Below are 19,033 nucleotides of genomic sequence, written 5' to 3' on the forward strand. Positions count from 1 at the left end.
CAAGATGGGGTGCACATTACACACCTGGGAAATGCTTTTTACATGATGGAAATGAGGGATGCAGTGAGCGTCCTATGGAATGAGTCCATGTGGTGCCGCAGATCGTATTGCTGAGAAGCGAAAGGTGCACGTGTTATCAGGTGGGGCAGGAAACCGCCCTATGAGGTTTTCCTGGTTGGCAGTATTTTAGGGAGTGGTGAGTCGCGGGCAGGTCCAAACCTCGGGGGGGGGGGAGGGGGCACAGGTGACTGAAGGAGGTGCGCGGGATGCGCAGATCAAGGAAAGGGTCTTCAAGGGAGGATGTTTGTAGGGCACGTGAAGGAATGACTGGGCATATGGAACGAGGTCACTGTGTGAAAGGGGGAGGAATGAAGAAAAGGATATGGACTATCTAGACAATTGAAAGCGGGCGAGTGTGAATGGTGCGGGGAGAATGGAAATATCTGGGTATATGTCAAGATGCATAAAGTTGAAATATTGTTGATGTTAATAAAGTTTAATAGATTGTTAGCAATCCTGTCCTAATAAATGGCCTTTAACGCGAATACAACATGGAGTGTGGTTATTGCACAATAACAATGTCTACTAAATTGCACTTTTCTTAAAACAGAAAAAACTTTATTCGTATTTAAAAACAAATATATGGTAACAACAATTAAGGCATGACCCTTCATGATAATTACTCTACTGCTGTCATTACTGTAAGTTCTTCAGAAGTTTCAGAATTGTGTGTTTTTAGCAGAGAACACAACAGCAGAATCAAACATCAGAGCCCAGGGCTGCATCAGTCTCTTTTGAATACACAGCTGCTTGGTTCGGTTCTGTGCTCCTCGTGCACACGGCTTCTCACAGCCCCTGCGCTGCTCAGCGCAGTGTCACAGTCTGTTATTCCCAGCTGTAGGAAAGGAAAGGCAGTCACAGTTTGCGAACATTTAATGTCACAAGCAGGGAACGTGGGCTACAGATCACCTGCGACTCCCCAACAATCAGGGAAGGTTTGTGTAATGGTCCAGTCGGCGGTGCTGCAGCACAGCTCGTGGGTTCAGCACCTCTGTTTGCTGATATTACCATCACTGAAGAGAGGCTCCGGGGTGATGCAGGGGTGCAGCCACACGTGCCTCAAGCCAAATACCGCGCTACTGAAGATGAAGGTTTCCCATAACAGTGGAGGGGGGAGAAGCCCAACAGGGGCTCACTCTCTCATCAGACACTCACGAGGGAAATCTCAGGGTGGCCCACAGTTTCCAGGCGTCCAGTAAGAGCGCATTGAAAAAGCATCCGTTCTCATCAAGACAACACTCAAATGTTAAACGTGCACTGGGTGCAGAAGGCTGATCCTCCAGACACAGCACTCCAGCTGCGGATCTTTCAGCTGCAGCAGAAAAGGATTTTTTTTATCCTAGGAGCATGAGTTTCAGTCCACGATACAGGAACCCAAAGATTTACCTCTGGCCCCAGCCTTGATCTACACTAATGTGCACAGCAACTTGGAGTAAAAGGTGAACACTGGGTAAACCGAGGGGTCAGCTTAGAACAAGTACTGTGGCAGCTGTATTCCAACTCACCTCTCAGATTCAAAGTTGGCCCCAAACTTTAATGAGGGACCAATCATGGCAAACATATGTTTTTCTTTTAGGCGATATTATCAATATATGTGTCAACCTACACTCACTCCATTACAAACTGCCTTCCACCATAGGCACACTACTTAGACAGCCCATAGGCTACATGTTCACCCCAAGTATCTGTTTTAAGCAAATAATTCACCATCTTCATAAATAAAATTGTTAGCTTTGTTTTATACAATATACATATTTTCTCCTTCATAGGCTTTTGACAGCGTTGCATCACATTGCTTTTATATCAAAATATACTTCGGAACAGTATCATTTTTAGAAACCAGTCAAAGCTGAAGAAAAGAGAAAACTGTAGTATCAGAGTATTACAGAGGAAACGGCTGTGTATGCCATGACCTTAGTTTCATGTTCATTATTATTGTGTGTACCAGTGCTTGCGAGAAGCTCTACGGTCCACCGCTCGTGATTCTTTACCACAATGTGCGCTTTAATAACCCAGTTGGCTTTCTTTTAGGACATCCAGCCACAAGGGAGCTGTCAGATGCGTTACTGTCTTCCAGGCTACCTCTGGCAAATCAGGTGCGGCTGCAATCTTCTTTGCTCATCAGAGCAGGACAAAGGATGGCAGGGATGGGTACACAGCACCTCTGAGTGCATTGAATGTCCGCAGTACCAGGACGTCAGCGTTCATCTCTGGCTTCACCCAGTACCAATGACCACATAAGGTCCTTTCTTTTTCATTTACTGCATGTAAATTTAAAGCCACAAATGCACATTTGCTTTACCATGATTTCTGCTTGAAGAGGGGAAAGAACATTCCGTGAAGCACGTTGAAACCTTTACCTGTAAAAAGTGGTTGCCAGCATTGTTTTAGAGACGTCTAGCACACACATTATAACTCAAAGCATACATCAAATGACTCTGCACCTCGCTTCAAAACTCAGATGAAATAGAAGTCCCCATGGGTTAATGAATGGATTAAATTCCTTATATTTAAAAAAAAAATGAAATAATACTAGGTTAATAAAAGTATACACATGAGGGCAAAATGTAAAATATCAAATTCTAAAAAGCTCTGTAAACGTGATGGAATTTGAAACTTTATTACAAAAATTAAGTTGCTATCCTTAGATTGATTCATGGAAGCAGTGTAAGTATAGCAAAAAATCAAGTTGGGTAATTAGTGGCCCCAATTAAAGCTCTGGTACGAGCCGACAAAAAGAGTAATCATTAGGAGCAGAAAAAGTCAAAGTGATATGCAAGAGTCTAGCATACTAGTCTTTTAGAAATAAAAAAACATTTTGAAAAGTTCTAAACTTTCAATTAAATTGAAATTGCGATTTCTGTACTTTTTGGTTTGTGAATGAAATAAAATATATTCTGTATTTTGATGTATACTTGTTTATGTATTTTTGTTAATTGTTTTGTGATTTAAATCATAAAAATTGGTTAGGCAGGGAACACCAGCTTCCAGTAGTGATTTATGGGGATCCACAAATGTGAAGAGGTTCGAGCCTCTGGTATAAAAGGTATTACCAAGAGCTTGGCACAGGTGGATAGCATTCAGGAGGCAATAGCCACTCTTTTCTTTCTTTTGCAAATAAAGGAGTATGCGGAAGGCGGCTTGAACCAGACAGTCTTTCTCTTCAGGAGGAAATTGAAGCAATGCAGGTTGCTTAATAAGCAGGGGAGTGCAATCTATTGCCTTATATATTACTCAGTTAAAATGTGCACTGAAAACCGCCTCCTGTCTGCCCGGGAGAAACAATTTTATAGCCAATTCTCAGTCTATAGAGACACATATAGTGGTTGATATGGTAGCAGACGTGTCATATTAAGAAAACTTAATCAGGTTGTGAAATACTAAGATTATAATCTAGATATTTTTTACCAATGGTTTCCTTATTTCTAGCCCTGATCAAAGGCAGGGATGCAGAATTCCACCTTCTATTCCCACTCATCACCTAATGGACATCTTTACAAACATCTGCATTATAACCGGGTTTGGAAGGGCACAGGTCTGGAAAACGCTTCTCTGGATCATTTCCCAAACTATTAATTGCTAACGATCTGAAAGTGCAATCCTCTACGGTCTGAGCCACCTCATACAGTTCTCCTCCTTCAAGGAAAAGAACGGAAATGATCGGAAATTTGTGGCATGGGGGTGTTTTATGAAGCTTTACTGGAACCCCACCACTGACTGACAAGCATCTTGATGCATACTTCAGTAATCTGCCAACCACCAGCTCGTCCATCGAACAGAATCAGATCTGAAGACTTTCCAGGGGTAGAGGAAAAGCATAAAGATGTCTGATAAGCCTTCGAGTAAAACAAAGGGGAAGTTCGGATAAAGGTTACGTGGTGAGTAATGTCCAGAGTGGACCAGCAAATTCTAGTGAAATATTTCCGGTATTAGGAATTAGTTTTGACACTGGGAAAACGGGGATCCCAAAAGAGAATACATCAATATAAGGGTCATGCTATTATACCTGTGGTCAGTAGTTCTTAACCTTTTGACTTCTGTGGACCCTCAACTTAGTCATTACTGGAATCCAGGGACCATCACTAAGTCATCATTAGAATCCCGCGACCCCATTATGTCATCATTAGAAGCTGGTGAACCCCGGCCTAAGCAATTTTGGCGATTTAAACTGCAAAACCAGACACAAAAATACAGGAACAACCACTCAAACAAATACACAAATAATGAAATCCTATATTTAATTCACAAACAAATATTTTTAAAATCTAAATGCATGTTTTAATGGGAAGTTTGGGGCTTTTCTAAACTTAATTGAGGCCACCCATTGCCAATACTATATTCTAGTTGATGCACTTGCACAATTCCCACAAATCAATCAGGACTGAGGGTACCAACTTGATTTTCAGCCTCCAATTTCAAATTCCTATACATTTACAGAGTGTTTTACAATTTTGCATTCTACTTTTTGCTTCCTTATTCATATACACTTCATTAATCTGTTAAAATAATTTACATTTTCAAGCAGTTGCGGATCCCCTGATTAGGCGTCACAGACCCCTGGGGGATTCGAACCACATGTTTAGAACTACTGTCCTTGACGGATCAAATAATCTTTTAAACTAAATTGTGTGCAAATTTTGTTAGGGCTACATTGTTAATATACAGGAATTTTCAAAATGTCATGGCACAATCCTGTTATTTCCAAAACGTGTTGAAAAATATTTTGGGCAAAACATCGAATAATTAAAAACAGAAAGGTAATTTATGGTAAATATATATATTTCTCTTCATTAGAACATAGAAATGTTGAGCGCTCTATTGAAGACAATGGAGTGCTCCGGCTCCTAAAGGCTGGTAGACCCCCGGAGAATCAACATCCCAATGTTTACCTTCCACAACTGTTGCTATGAACAAAGGCCTCATGGAGACCGAGGGGATTTCAACACCCTCGGGCTGCGTGCCGCCTTTGTTTTTCTAATTAGAACATTCTGCCTTATAGAGGCAGAATGTTCTAATAGCCGTATAGACCTCTGTAGCAGGCTATACCAACCATTAAAGAATCGCTCCCTTGTTAACGCTGGATTGGGCCTTTAATGGCCAGTATAGCCCGCTATGGCGAGCTATATCAAACACTGGAATGTTGAGCGCTCTATTGAAGACAATGGAGTAGCTTCAGGCTTCTAATGCCTATTAAAAGCCAGGAGCTCCAACATTTCAATGTTTGTCTTTCACAGCAACAGCTGTGAACAAAGGCCTCATGGAGCCCGAGAGGATTCCAACCCCCTCGGGCTCCGTGAGGCCTTTGTTTTACTAATTAGAACATTCTGCCTTATAGGGGCAGAATGTTCTAATAGCCGTATAGACCTGTGTAGCAGGCTGTACCAGCCATTAAAGACCCGCTCCCTTGTTAACGCTGGATTGGGCCTTTAATGGCCAGTATAGCCCGCTATGGCGAGCTATATAAAACACTGGAATGTTGAGCGCTCTATTGAAGACAATGGAGTAGCTTCAGGCTTCTAATGCCTATTAAAAGCCAGGAGCTCCAACATTTCAATGTTTGTCTTTCACAGCAACAGCTGTGAACAAAGGCCTCATGGAGCCCGAGAGGATTCCAACCCCCTCGGGCTCCGTGAGGCCTTTGTTTTTACTAATTAGAACATTCTAACCTGATGGGGTGAAATGTTTTAATAGCCTTATAGCCCGCCGTAGCTGGGCTATACTACCCAATAAAGGGCCGCTCCCTATATTAGAACAATGGAGACAATGGAGAGCCTCAGGTCTAATAATGGCTGACATGAGCCCGGAGCTCCAACATTCCAATGTTTGACTTTGCTTCTCCCTTTTCGAATTAGATTATCCTACCCTTCATGGGTGGAATGTTCTAATGGCCACATATCCTTTCTGCCTAAGGCTATACTGGCTGATAAAAGACTCTCCCTCGTTATATGCCCTCACCTGCAGCTCAGGCCTAAATCTTGGCTTCATGGCATTTAACAACCGATATAGCCCTAAGAAGCGGGTAAGGAAGCTAATTTATGGACTTAAATAGATGTGAAACTCTAGTTGCTAAAATGTACCCTCACTAGTGATGGGAAACACACTTAACAGTTTTCTTATGGTGATTGAGTCTATAAAGCGGCAATATAAAATGAATGTACAAATGAACAGCACACTTATTTCGACTTTTTTTTTGTCTCACCAGCACAGTGCAACTTGTGAGAGATTTAGCCGCTCTCCAAAGGCAGCTTTTGGGAAGGGCTGTCTCACCAAAAACTGTGGAGAAGTGTGTGCTATAGATTCAATGCCAGAAAAGGTGTGGTGCAGCGGCCCGGGTAACTGACTCCGGAACACAGGGGCTTCACAGTTCAATCCCCGGCTCCAGTGACAGGTTAGCCCAGCACCTTGTGACTCTGGGCAATAGCTTGCTTAATCTTCCTGACGGCCCCTAGCGCCAGGACAGCTCTCCAGAGGTAGTACACTTTACAAATGCTGGTATTTCATTTCATTTCACTAGCGAAAGTGCTGTAAGATTAAGGATCTTTTTTTGCGTTTTCGTTCATATGCGGACAGATTGGTGCAGATCCAGTTGCGTTTGCCATAACATTCCGCACTCTTAACTCTGTCATGGTTCAGATAAGCACATTCCGAGTAATCTTCTACCACAAACCTACAACATAAAGAAAAACAATTCAGATGTCAATTTTCTACAAGTTTCTGTTTGGTACGGATTCAATGCTGCTAAAGGGCTTAAACATTAATACATATTTGAAATATAATATAATACAGAAAAAACAATAAACACATGCACAAGCCTGGGAAGGGGAGCCTGGAAGGCTAGTCCCTGGGCAGACGCTAGCCAGAAAGGATTGAATATACAGCTGGTTAATACAAGTGGCATGTGGGCTTCCAGGGAACCAGGTCTCAGTCTAATAGCCTCTAGCCCATCCTATGTAACATTCTGCAGCAGTGAGCAAGAACTGCACGGCTATTTAATGGAACAAGCATTGGCCAAGACAATAGGTCTCGCCTACACAAGCTATTGATTTTGGCAATGATTTCTAGCCAGGTTGTACGGCACAGTGGCTAGAGCACAGCATGGCTAAAATTTATTTTAAAAAGTGCTACGACATGGACAACACAGCTGGGGAAGCAAGCCAATAACAGAGGGTGGGTGGAAGAGGTTGATGCCACCAGGTGACAATGGAGGACGGGCAGGAGGGAATGGTGTGGCAAGCTGACAACGGAATGCGGGCAGATGGACAAGGCTTGGGAAGCATGCTGACAGAAGGGCAGGCAGGAGGGGCTGGAGAAACAAGTTGACAACAGAGGGCGGGGAGGAGGATCTGGGTAAGCCAGATGTCAATGGATGAAGGGCAGGACTGGAGCAGCAAGGTGAAAAAGGAGGGCACGAGGGAGGCGTGGGGAAGGCAGTTGACAATTTGGCCAGCAAATAAACAAGGGGACCATGGGCGAACCAGGAATAGAAACAGAGACATGACAAGAAAGGAACTTGGGCGAGGCCTAAAAAACAGACACAGGATTTTAATCATGGCAATGTGTGAACCCACCAAAGTGACAATGAAATGAAGAGGATGCAGCCTTACGGCTAGAGTGGTCGACCTCGAAGCTGGGGAACCAGGTTTGAGTCTCAGCAATGACGCTTAACATCTTGTGATTCTGGGCAAATCACAATCTCCCGGTGCTTACTAAAAATGTTTTTAAATGAATGTGTCCACATGTAACGAAACCGGTGCTCATGTAGAGCGCTCTAATACCCGATGTCTCGGGTCTGGTTCGCGCTATATAAAAAAAAAGACAAACACTGGCAAAGCCAATAGGTCTTGCTTATGTGCCAATATGTTTTAGCCATGTTGTACACCAGTGAGGCTGCTGTTCAGCATGGCTAAAGTGAGTGGAGTAAAAGGGCGTGGAGTGGAGTGTTGTGAAGTGGAGTAGAGTTGAGTGGCGTGAAGTGTAATTGGAGTGGCATGGAGAAAGTAGAGTATTGTAGAATGGAAGGGCGTAGAGTTGAGTGGTATGGAGTGGAATAGAGTGAGTGGCATAGAGTACCGTGTAGAGCAGAGTGGCGTAAAGGGTGTTGTGTAAAGTGGCATAGAGCAAAGTAGATTTTCGTAGAGTGGATTAGAGAAGGAGAATAGCATTGCACAGAGTGGGGAACAGTGTTGTAGAGGGCAGTGACAGAGTGGAGTAAAGTGGCATAGAGGGAGTTGCATAGAGCGTCAGAGTGGAGTAGTGTTGTAGAATGGTGTGGAGTAGAGTGTCAGGGTGAAATAGAGTTTAATGGAGTAGAGCGTCAGAGTGGAATATCCTAGAGTGTTGTGTTGTAAAGTGGAGTAAACTGTCCTAGAGTGAAGTGGCGTAAAGTACAGTGGTGTAGAGTCCATCTGCTTAAAGTGCATTGATTTTAATTAAAGTGGTGTAGAGGGGAGTGACGTAGAGTAATGTAGAGTCAAGTGGCACAGAGTGGTTCAGGGTAGAGTGGAGGGGTTCAGTGTAGAATGGAGTGGTGCAAGGTACAGTGCAGAGGTGTAAAGTACAGTGGTGTAGAGTGCAGTGATGTAGAGTAGAATCATGTAGAGTGCAGTGGTGCAGAACAGAGTGGAGTGATGCAGTGGTGTAGAGTGCACGCGCATAGAGTGCAGTAAAGTAGCATAGTGTTGAGTGGTGCACAATAGAGTGCAGTGTTGTAGAGTGCAGTGGAGTAGCGTGGCGCGGAGTAGAATAGAGTGTCTTAGTGTGCAGTGGCATAAAGTGTTGCAGAGTATAGTAGCCGAGAGTGCAGTGGTGCAGAGTTAATGGCGTAGAGCGCATTGGGTAAAGTAGTGTTTTGTTTATTGGCGTAGAGGGCAGTGGTGTAGACTAGATTGTTGCAGCATAGAGTTCAGTGGCAGAGAGTACAGTGCTGCAGAATAGACCGTCATAGTGTGCAGTGGTGTATAGTAGAGCGGCATGAAGTGCTGTGGTGCAGATCAGAGTGGCATAGAGAGCAGTGGCGTAGGGTACAGTGGTGCAGAGTAGAATAGAGTGGTGAAGAGTGCATTGATGTAGAGAACAATGCTGTACAGTATAGTGGCGTAGAAAGCACAGTAGATTGGTGTAGAGTGCATTGTCTTTGACTAAAGTAGTGTAATGTGCATTTGCAGTGATGCAGAGTAGAGTGCAGTAGCGCAGAAAAAAACTGGAGTGGCATAGAACGGAGTGGTGCTGAGTGCAGTGGCGTAGAGTAGATTATTTTTAAAGTAGAGTGGAGTGGTGCATGGGAGAGTAGAGTGATGTAGAGTGCAAAGTAGATTAGAGTGGGATAGACTGGATTGGCATAGAGTACACTGGCATCAAGTGGAGTGGTACATAGTAGTGTGCAGTGGCATGGAGTGCAGTGTTGAAGAGTAGAGTGGCAGAGTGGAGTGGTGCAGAGAGCAGTGCTGAAAGAGTTAAGTGGTGCATAGTAGAATAGTGCTGGGTAGAGTGCATTGGCAGAGTAGACTGGTGTACAGTAGACAGGCATAGAGTGAAGTGTGTATAGTGGAGTGGTGCAGAGTAGAGTGCAGTGATGCAGTGTGGCATCGAGCAGAGTGACGTACTGTGGACTGGTGCTAAGTAGAGTGGAGTGGCATACAGTGGAATATGCATGGTGTGGTAGCACACTGCCATTACAGACACCACATCTTCAATTGAAATGACCATTACATTTGCACATGCATACAGTTTTACTGATGAAAGTATACAACCCACTAACGATAATGTGTGGAAATGTATTCACCTAGTGTATTGATTTGATCACATTAAAATACTTTCCACCACACTTCAGAATCACTAAAAAATGTGCTTCGTTTGTACTTTTCTAATTCTGATATATTCTGAAATATCTGCACAATTCATTTACAGTCATTTAAATGTTGTTGTGTGCTAGAAATAAAATAACATCATACAGCCTTCTTCAAGCACTCTGAGGCTTGAGGCATATTTAATTGACATAGACAGGTTTACTGGTTATCAATCTGTTATCTGTAGGGACACTTTTCCTCATATGATCTGAAGGTTAACACATCTCCGATCCTGCATAGGCGCTTTATCTAAGATTATATGCTAAAATATCCTTAACATTCGTGACCGTTTAGGTGTATGCTTTTGTCTGTAATAAAACCCCTGCTTGCTATTTTCCTGACCCCTGTTGGTTCCTCATTGCTCCTCTTACCCCTTCCTATTTTCCCTGGAATATTCGGTGTGCCCATCAACTTTGCTCCATCCCACCCCATCATTTCTCTGTGTGTTGCCTCCATGCTGTATGCGACTAGTCCCACACCACCTACAAATAAATCAGGACTATTCCCCATCAAAATCCAACCAAACCACGCTCCATTTTTAATAAGGGCCACACATTCACAGCTTATTAGATATCCCAGTGACAGTGAGGCATAAAGGTCAGAACTAAAATATTGAAAGTAGTTTCCTGTTCTCATTTTGTTGCAAAATTGTGGCTCATGGAGTTTAAGGAGATAGTTTCCCCCAGGGTTTAACCCATTTACAAATCTATAGGACAGGTACCACTCTTGGGTCTTCCAAATATAAAATTGTTATACCACCTATATGAATGGATTGTTATAATCCAGTCCACTATGGCTAACCAGTCAATACAAATTGGACAGACTTGTCTAAAACGCTTTACTAAACACTGACTGGCTACTTTGGTAGGTTACAAATAGATATTCAGGTCATTGGTTGACACCTATATGTGGGATCCTATAGCACCAATCATATAATGGGATTACTATGATTCAAGCCATCTTGGCAAACGTGGTTGTCATTTCCCTCTTTATGCCACAGTTTCTACCGTAGATTAATAACTTCTCAGAGTGACCATTCTCTACAACATTAAATTATATAAATTGGGACGCAATGATAAACCTAATAATGGGACCTTCTGGACTAATCACAGATGCCTGCAAACCACTGATCTAAACTGTGCGCCAATCTCTGGCATACTTTATCCACTACACAGGTAAGCACAATGTCCTAAGATCACCTCTTTTCACTCACACTATAACCTTCCAACATAGGTTTAAAATAGACACAACACACTTCCAACCACAAACTCCACACAGTATAGCGTGCTGTTCATGTAGGCATGTGCTTTAGAGCCCCACATAGGGACAATAAACGTTATTTAAATACTAAAGTACAATGCACTGTCTAAGCCACTTCTCGTGGGACTCGCAATCACAATCTGCATTTTCAATATCAGGTGGACAATGAATGAGCAGGGGCATTTTTAATTTGCAAATAGTCTGGTCTTTGAATGGTTTCTGTGGCACACACAACAAACCTTGTCTCTTGTAGAACAAGCCAGGAAGAGTAATGGGCATGTCAGGTGCTAAAGGCTTAGGCCCTCCAAGCTGGATGCAAGATGAACTTCCAACAGAAGTGGTGCCAATTTATTTACGTTGTATCTGCCATGTAATTCCCATAGCATAATGAAATTACACTTGTTCAAGTTGTTAGTCATTTTCCACGCTGGCACAGTAGATAACCACTCTGACTTTCCAGATCCAAAGAGTTCTGCTAATAATGCAGAACCGCAAACCCCTCGAGCCCCCACCTCACTGCTGGAGAGTTGATCAGAGCATGGCGTTCAAGCATTGGAAGCGAGGTGTTGAGGGCAGAATGTATGTGCTTCTACAAAAGAAAAACATGCTTACCCTTCACACAGCTGTATTTGTTTCATTATCCAGCTGCCTCAGTGGGCAGCAGTATGGCTGTCTGAGATTGAATTTTCAAGGGCACACACAAGACATTGTAATGCTATTAAAGTGTCCTGCATAACTATATAATGTATGTGTTTTCTTTTTACTGGCAACAGCAAATGACTACACTGATGTACATGGATGTTTTTTTGGGTCTGTCTGAGAGCTTTTTTTGCTGTTCAAATAAGGTCAGAGTCCTGCTGAGAGAGGAGCTTCGGCTCAACCCACAAGTTGGTTCCCCTGAGTACAGGATTTGATTGGGCAGAATTTGTGTGCTTCTACTAAAAAGACCTCTTGTATTAAATTGTTTGGGTTGTGGCAAAGTATATACTTGGTACAGAAGGACTGTGCTGGTCATGATAGCAAGCCAATGATCATTGCTAAAAGCTTGACCTATTTATTATGAAATGTTAAGATTAAGGCATTAGGCCTGACGTATTTATTGTGAAAAGCATATGTTAAAGTCCACAGGCATTTAAGCATGTATTTTTATTATTCTATATTGAATCCTAAAGACAGGTATTTTGTTACAATGAATCTCACAGATTACCGTAGGAGGCAATTGTTTTTGTGTTCATTACGGAGTGTAACAAACCATGGATATTGAAGTTTGCTCTGTGAGAATCCTCGTTAGGCCGTCGCAGGAGAGATAGTATTTTGCTTAGCTAACTGTAATTTTGTATACCTTTTTAATTTGGAAAGAAATATGCTCAAAACGGTCAGCCCAAGTTTATTATGCTTACAAGCAATATGTCTGTTTGGTGCACTGGAAACATTATGTCCCATGTCATCTCTCTGGTCTGCTTATTATAAAACATTATGCCAAAGGCAGATAGGTCTAGGTTCTTAATTGTGAAAAGCATATGTTGAAGTCAGTAAGCAATAAACAAGTGGTTATCATATTGTCTTACAGGTTATATACATTTGTTTACATGTAATCTCACAGAGGACCACAGTAGGCAAGGATTTTGGTGTAGACCACCCACTCTGACAAACCATGGAGGTTTTCACTGAAATAAATCTAGTTGTGCCCTATTGAGAAGCAGTGGATATCATTTTTCAAGCTGCATTTTTCTACATATATGTATTTTTTAACTGTATGCATGATGGTTGCTAGTTTATGTTCACTTGAATGTTGGGTAAACTGTAGAGCCAATGTTGAAGGGTAAAGGCCTTATCGGTTCATTGAGAAAATTAAGGTCAGAATTCTTACAGTTGATCTGTTTATTAAGAAACATTATGACAAAACCAGTAGGCATGATCTACCTTATTGTGAAAAGCATGTGTTAAAGACTGTAGTGTTTTTAAGATAGATTGTTATTACACTATGCTAAAGCCTATAGGCAAGGAATTTTGCTACATGGATTTGATTTATGTATTTATAAAGTGCGACTATCACTCCAGAAGGAGCATCCTGGCGCTATACGGAAATAAGCAGAGAGATCAGATAGACATAGTCTTCATCACAAATTACAACAGTGAGAAGCAAAGTGCTTCAGAAGCTGTAAAAATCCAGGTCTTCAAGACTTTCCTGAATTGAGTCTCTGTTTCTAACAGTTTTAGCTTCGTCGCTCTGGTTCCTAGGGTTGCCAAGAATTTTCCTCCTTTAGTTTTGCATCTAAATGTAGGGGGTTTGAGCAAATTAGCAGATGAAGATCCAAGTGTCCTGGCAGTGACATAAGGTGTAAACTTGGCAGTAGAGTATACTGGCCCTGATTTTCTGAAGGCTCTAAACATAATTAAGAGAAGCTTAAATAAAATTATTTTTTGGATAGGCAGCCAGTGACGGGTTTTGAGGGCTACCAAGGCCGAAGAGTGGCAGGGTAGTTTCAACACCAGGCCGGCAGCCGCATGTTGTACTATATCTGTAGCTTTTTTAGCACTATTTGTTTATCCCTGCATACAGGCTATTACAGTAGTCTAGTCTGGATAAAATATGAGCCACTGCTACTGTGTTCTTGCAAAGTAAGGGATGAGATAGAAACGTTTTTTGAGTGATTTAATTACATTGAAGCACATCCCTGACACTGCCAATACCTGTGGCCGGAACGAAAGGGAGGCATCGAATTTTTCCCCGAGATTCTTAACTACTTCTATTGTATTAGGAGGGGCATGGATATCTACTGGCCACCATTTGACCGGACCGAAGGGATTAGCTTTGCCTGTTAACATTATCTCGGTCTTATTTGTATTGCATTTCAGATGGCTAGATGTCATCCATTGGGTGACCTCTTTTAAACATTGCTTAAAATCGAGCTCAGAATCTTCATCTAAGACTAGGATCAATTGCGTGTCATCCGCGTAGGAGGTTGTTTCAATACGAAATGAGGATAAATAATGAGATAAGCGTGGCCATGTAGATGTTGAACAAAAGAGCTAAGAGAGAAGCCCTGTGGTACGCCAGAGGAGATAGGGCATTTTGTTAAAAGAAACGATCCTAAGGCAACTGTTTGCCTGCGGTTGGTGAGAAAGGATTTTATCAAGGCTAAGACAATTTGCGATATGCCACAGCTTTTCATTCGAGATAGGAGGATTTTCATGAGAAATGGTGTTGAACGCGGCAGACAGATCTGATAGGATCAACACTACATTATTTCCTTTGTCTAAGGTTTGTTTCAGTGTATCCACCATTTCAAATAGTGCAGGTTCGGTCGAGTGCTTAGGGCGGAACCCTCATTGACGTGGATGCAAAATCCTGGCCTCTTCTAAGAAAGTAGTAAGCTGCTTATAAACCAATCTTTTTGCAATCTTGCCAAGAGTGGGCAATAACTACATGGGACGGAGGTTAGAGAACGTAGATGGATCCATGACCTGTTTTTTCTGGAGTGGTTTGACCACTGGCAGTTTCCATTCTACAGGGACTGTCCCTGTGGCTAATGATGAGTTTATTATGTTGTTAATTACTGGGTTAACTATATCTACAATCTTATGAAGTACCGCGGGAATATGCGTCAAAGAGGGACCCAGAATTGCACGAGAGAATAGATCGGTGCTACGGTTTCAGACTAATGCTGTCAAAAACCTAAATCCTGAAAAGGTACGTGGGGCACAAATTATTTTTGGATGTTATGAATCTTTTCCTCAAAGAAGTCAGAGATCTGGTCACATAAAATCTGTGATGGGGGAATATTCTTTTTGGATTAGTAAAGGACTTTACATTCAAGAAAATAATGTTCTGATTCTGTTTGGCATTTGTTATTATTTATGAGAAGTACTTTTTTTTGTAAGTTTAGTATGTTGATAGTATTTTTTCTTGGCTATTTTAAAACATTTAGTTCTTGATGTCGGTGTAAGCCAGGGAGCCGAAGTTTTAACAATGTGTTTAGTGGTAACTTGAATTATGGGAGCTAATTCATTACTGATAGAGGTAATCCATACATCAAAGCACCGGGAATAGTCTACGTTCTTTCCTGACATAGTGGGTAAAGAAGCTCTTGCTATAAAAGGCAACTCTGGATTAACTATCATCTTGGCCCATTTACGGCAAGGAAATTAACTTAGATCAGAATTCGGGGAGGGATTTTTAGAATAAGAATTGATGTTAAATGGAATTAACATATGATCTGACCATGTTTGAGGGACTGGGGGATTAACTGTAAGAGAAAGGAGATTGGAACAAACCCCATCTAGGGTGTGACCTGCTTGATGTGTAGGAGCGGAAACCAGCTGATGGAGTCCAAGTGTTTCTAACATTTCAAGAAGGTTGTCTACTCCTGGTTCTTTCCGACATTGTAAAAGGAGGTTGCAATTGCCTAAGAGAGGAAAATTTGATTATCAGAGAATAAGGTGTCAAATTGGGTCTCCTAAAGTTTCAGGAACTCGAGATTAGGGCCGGGGAGGGGGGGGGTAATCAGACTTTCTATGAAGGAGGTGGAGCCATTGAGTTTAAAAGAAAAACCTAGGCTTTCTGATCCCTTCCGGGAGGGAAGGTTGAAATTTATGCACTGATATGAATCACGATAGATGATGGCCAATCCCCCTCATCTTATCTCCTTCTGTCCAGTCTGCAAATTATAAAACTAGGTGGGAGGGCTTGTGCAATGTCGGGGTTGCACCATTTCCTAAGCCATGATTCTGTGATAAAGAGAAAATCAAACTGCATTTCGGTAATCATTTCATTAATGTTTTGGGCGTGCTTACAGAGAGAGTGGGCATTAATGAGTCCTCCATTTAGCAAGATATCGGAGTGAGTATTAATAGCAAAAGATGGGCTAATGTCAGAGAACATAGGGGGCCCTTAATTTTACCTGGTGAGAAACAGAGGTCACATTTATGGATGGTATTTACATTTAAAAAAAAATCTGCCGCCATACGAGTATGTGAGGAAAATCGGGCAGCATGGCAGGCACTGGTTGTGTTCCAGACGCGGATGGGTGCAGACGGGCTTGCCTTTGGTGCTCTAGTTGCACCTGTCCGCTGCGCATCCGCGGTGGCAGGCCCATTAAATACTGGTGCCTGCCAACCAATAGAGCGCAGCAGCACCATGATGGCTGTACCAAAAAGGGCCATCCTCCACCCAGAAGGGGAGGTGCAAAGTGCAAGCAGATTATAACAGGGCTAATAAAGAAGAACAAAGTGTCTTTAAAAGCAAGGAACTTTAAGCGCTTAAAACGAGCAGCAGTCAGATTCAAGGTAACTTTTCCCGATTAATTATCAGTTTAATTTCCCCTTAAACAGTATGTAAATAATTAAAATAACTTGACAATTTAAAATTGCAATTTGCACTTATAAAAAGGAAGCGCAATTGAGCATTCAAATAAGCATCATTGATTCAACTTATCCACTGGATAGAAGGATTTTCACAGATTACCGCAATAGGCAAGGGTTTCGGTCTTAGTGATCCACCGAAGCAAATTGTGCAAATAGAAGCTATGCACCACAATAATGCTTCTTAAGCCATTAGGAGAGATAGCATTTTGCTTTGCTGACTGAAATTTTGTATACCTTTGCAATTTTATGACTGTATACCGGATGATTCCCTTGTGGAAGCGTAGGCTACCAAGATGGGCTTGAATTGGCTATGGTGACGATCCAATGAGAATGGCTATATGCCTGCTTTTTATTATGAAACATTATGATAAATGCAGAAGGCGGACATATTTATTGTGAAAAACATATGTTTAAATCAATAGGCATTTTATGGTGGATTATTTTTACTCTGAAGTAAACACTACTGATAGGTTTTTTATTAGGTGGAATCTCAGATTACATTAATAGGCAAAGGTTTTTGTGCTGGTTACTCCCTCTGACACACCAGTAGTGTAGAAGGTTTGCGGTTTGAGAGGTCCCTTGTGAAGCCCTGTCAGGAGAGATAGGGTTTTATTACGATGCAGCTTGTCGGTTGCGGTCCGAATAGCATCTACTGCTGCGGTCTGACCGACGCATTAGGATGCCTACGGTGAGAGGCAGTAGTTGGAGGGACCGACCGACGTAACCCAATGGGCTCATGGAGCTCGTCGGTTGGTCAGAAACGCCTCATAATCACATAAGGATGGCGTCTCCGCCATCAGGATTATGATGTCTGTTTCCGACAGCCTTTACATATCGGCCTTTCAGACATGGAAAGGCTGTCGAAAAACTACATTGGGGGCCCCTAGTAGGGCCCCTTCATCCCTGGCCCTCTGCATCTGTGCTTGGGGGACACCTATGGTGCCTCCGAACATCCCTGCACGAAGTGGCAGGCACCATGAAGTGCTACATGGTGAAGGGATGTTCACAAACTCCCATTTCTCAATGGGAGCTTGTGCAGCAGGCGGTATCCACCCGCAGCACAAGCTCCCAATCGAGAAATGGGACTTTGCAGTTGCACCATGTGCGGTCGCATCCAAATAATGCGGCCAAAACTGCCGGCCTGAGGTCGGTCGGGTGCCAATCCGCAACAATGACATCGTAATCAGGCCCATAGCGTTTTGCTTTGCCAACTGTAATTTTGTTACCATTTGCTATTTTATGACTGTATTTCTGGTGGTTGCCTTGTGGTAAAGTGTACAATCTGTACAGTTGGCCACAGTTGGTTATGGTGACAAGGTAATGATAAGAGCTATAGACTTGACTGGTGTGCTGGAAAATGTCATGCAAGAAGCCACAGGTCTGGTCTGTTAAGAAAAGTGATTATAAAGCCAGTAGGCCTGGCTTATTTATTGTGAAACACATGAGGTAAAGCAAATATGCGTCTAACAGTGGAGTGTTACCACATTGTGTTACAGGCCCTAGAAAGGTATTTGGTGACATGTAACCTTAGAGATTGCTTTAGTAGGCAGGGGGCTTGGTGTTGGTCACACACTCGGACAAACCCTGGGAGCAGAATTTTACTGTAATTAGTTATGTTAAAGCCTTTTGAGAAGGGCTGTATATTGTTTTGCCAACTCTCATTTTGTACATATTTATAATTTTATAAATGTATGCCTGATGGTTGCCAGGTTCTGCGCACTTCTGTAGGCTTGGTTTGTACATAGTGTCAAGCCATTGTGAAGGATATAGGTTTAATAGGTTCACTGAGAATAATTATGTTGGATTCCTAAGATGTGATCCGTTTATAATGAAAAATGATGCCAAAGCAACTAGGCATTTCTGATTAAAAGCATGTGTTAAAGGCAATAGGCATTCAAGGGTGGATTGTTATTACTCTGTGCTAAAGCCTGTAGGCAGGTAATTTGTTACATGGAATCTCTCAGATTAATTTAGTAGGTATAGGTTTTGGGCTGGTGATCCACCTGAATAAACCCTGGGGATAGACGATTTGCACAATGGTAATCCTCATTAGTTTCTATAAGCAGGGATTTTATATTGTTTCGACAACTGTGTTTTGTACATATTTGTTATTTTTTTTACAGTATACCTGATAGTTGTCTTGAGAGAAAGTTTATGAACCAACAATGTATGTCTTACTTAGTTATGGTCATAAGTCTGATTGTTCAGAATGAAAGGTTACTGTAAAGGCAGTAGGCTTATCGCATTATTTATGACAAACATGTATCATTAGGCATTTAACCGCTTAACGGCGGCGCAAATTCTGCCACGGTGCGGCGCTTTGATCAAGTGGGCGAGGCCACGTCAGCCAACGGACGTGCGCAGCACTACGGAGGTAGTGCTCGCGACGGCCGTTGACCAACAGTAGCAGCGAAGGGATTATGATTCAAATCTGTTTATTGAGTTCAGAGTAAGAATAATAAAAATGGCATGCATGTGATTGAGGGTGTTGCTCTGAGGGG

The 19,033-nt window shown here is 42.3% G+C and overlaps 1 protein-coding gene across 4 annotated transcripts in view; it reads right to left on the minus strand.

The window, feature by feature from the left end:
* Positions 1-599: 599 nt before the first annotated feature.
* LOC146812979 (C-type lectin domain family 2 member B-like) overlaps positions 600-19,033 on the minus strand; it is a 123,125-nt gene continuing 104,691 nt past the window's right edge. For all 4 annotated transcript variants that reach the window (XM_085620005.1, XM_085620002.1, XM_085620003.1 and 1 more), the window contains one exon: positions 600-6,727. In XM_085620005.1, coding sequence (XP_085476131.1) covers positions 6,571-6,727 — 157 coding nt within the window. In that variant the 3' untranslated portion in view covers positions 600-6,570. The remainder of the gene's footprint in view (positions 6,728-19,033) is intronic.

Source organism: Triturus cristatus, chromosome 7 (genome assembly GCF_964204655.1).
Source record: "Triturus cristatus chromosome 7, aTriCri1.1, whole genome shotgun sequence".
Taxonomy (NCBI): domain Eukaryota; kingdom Metazoa; phylum Chordata; class Amphibia; order Caudata; family Salamandridae; genus Triturus; species Triturus cristatus.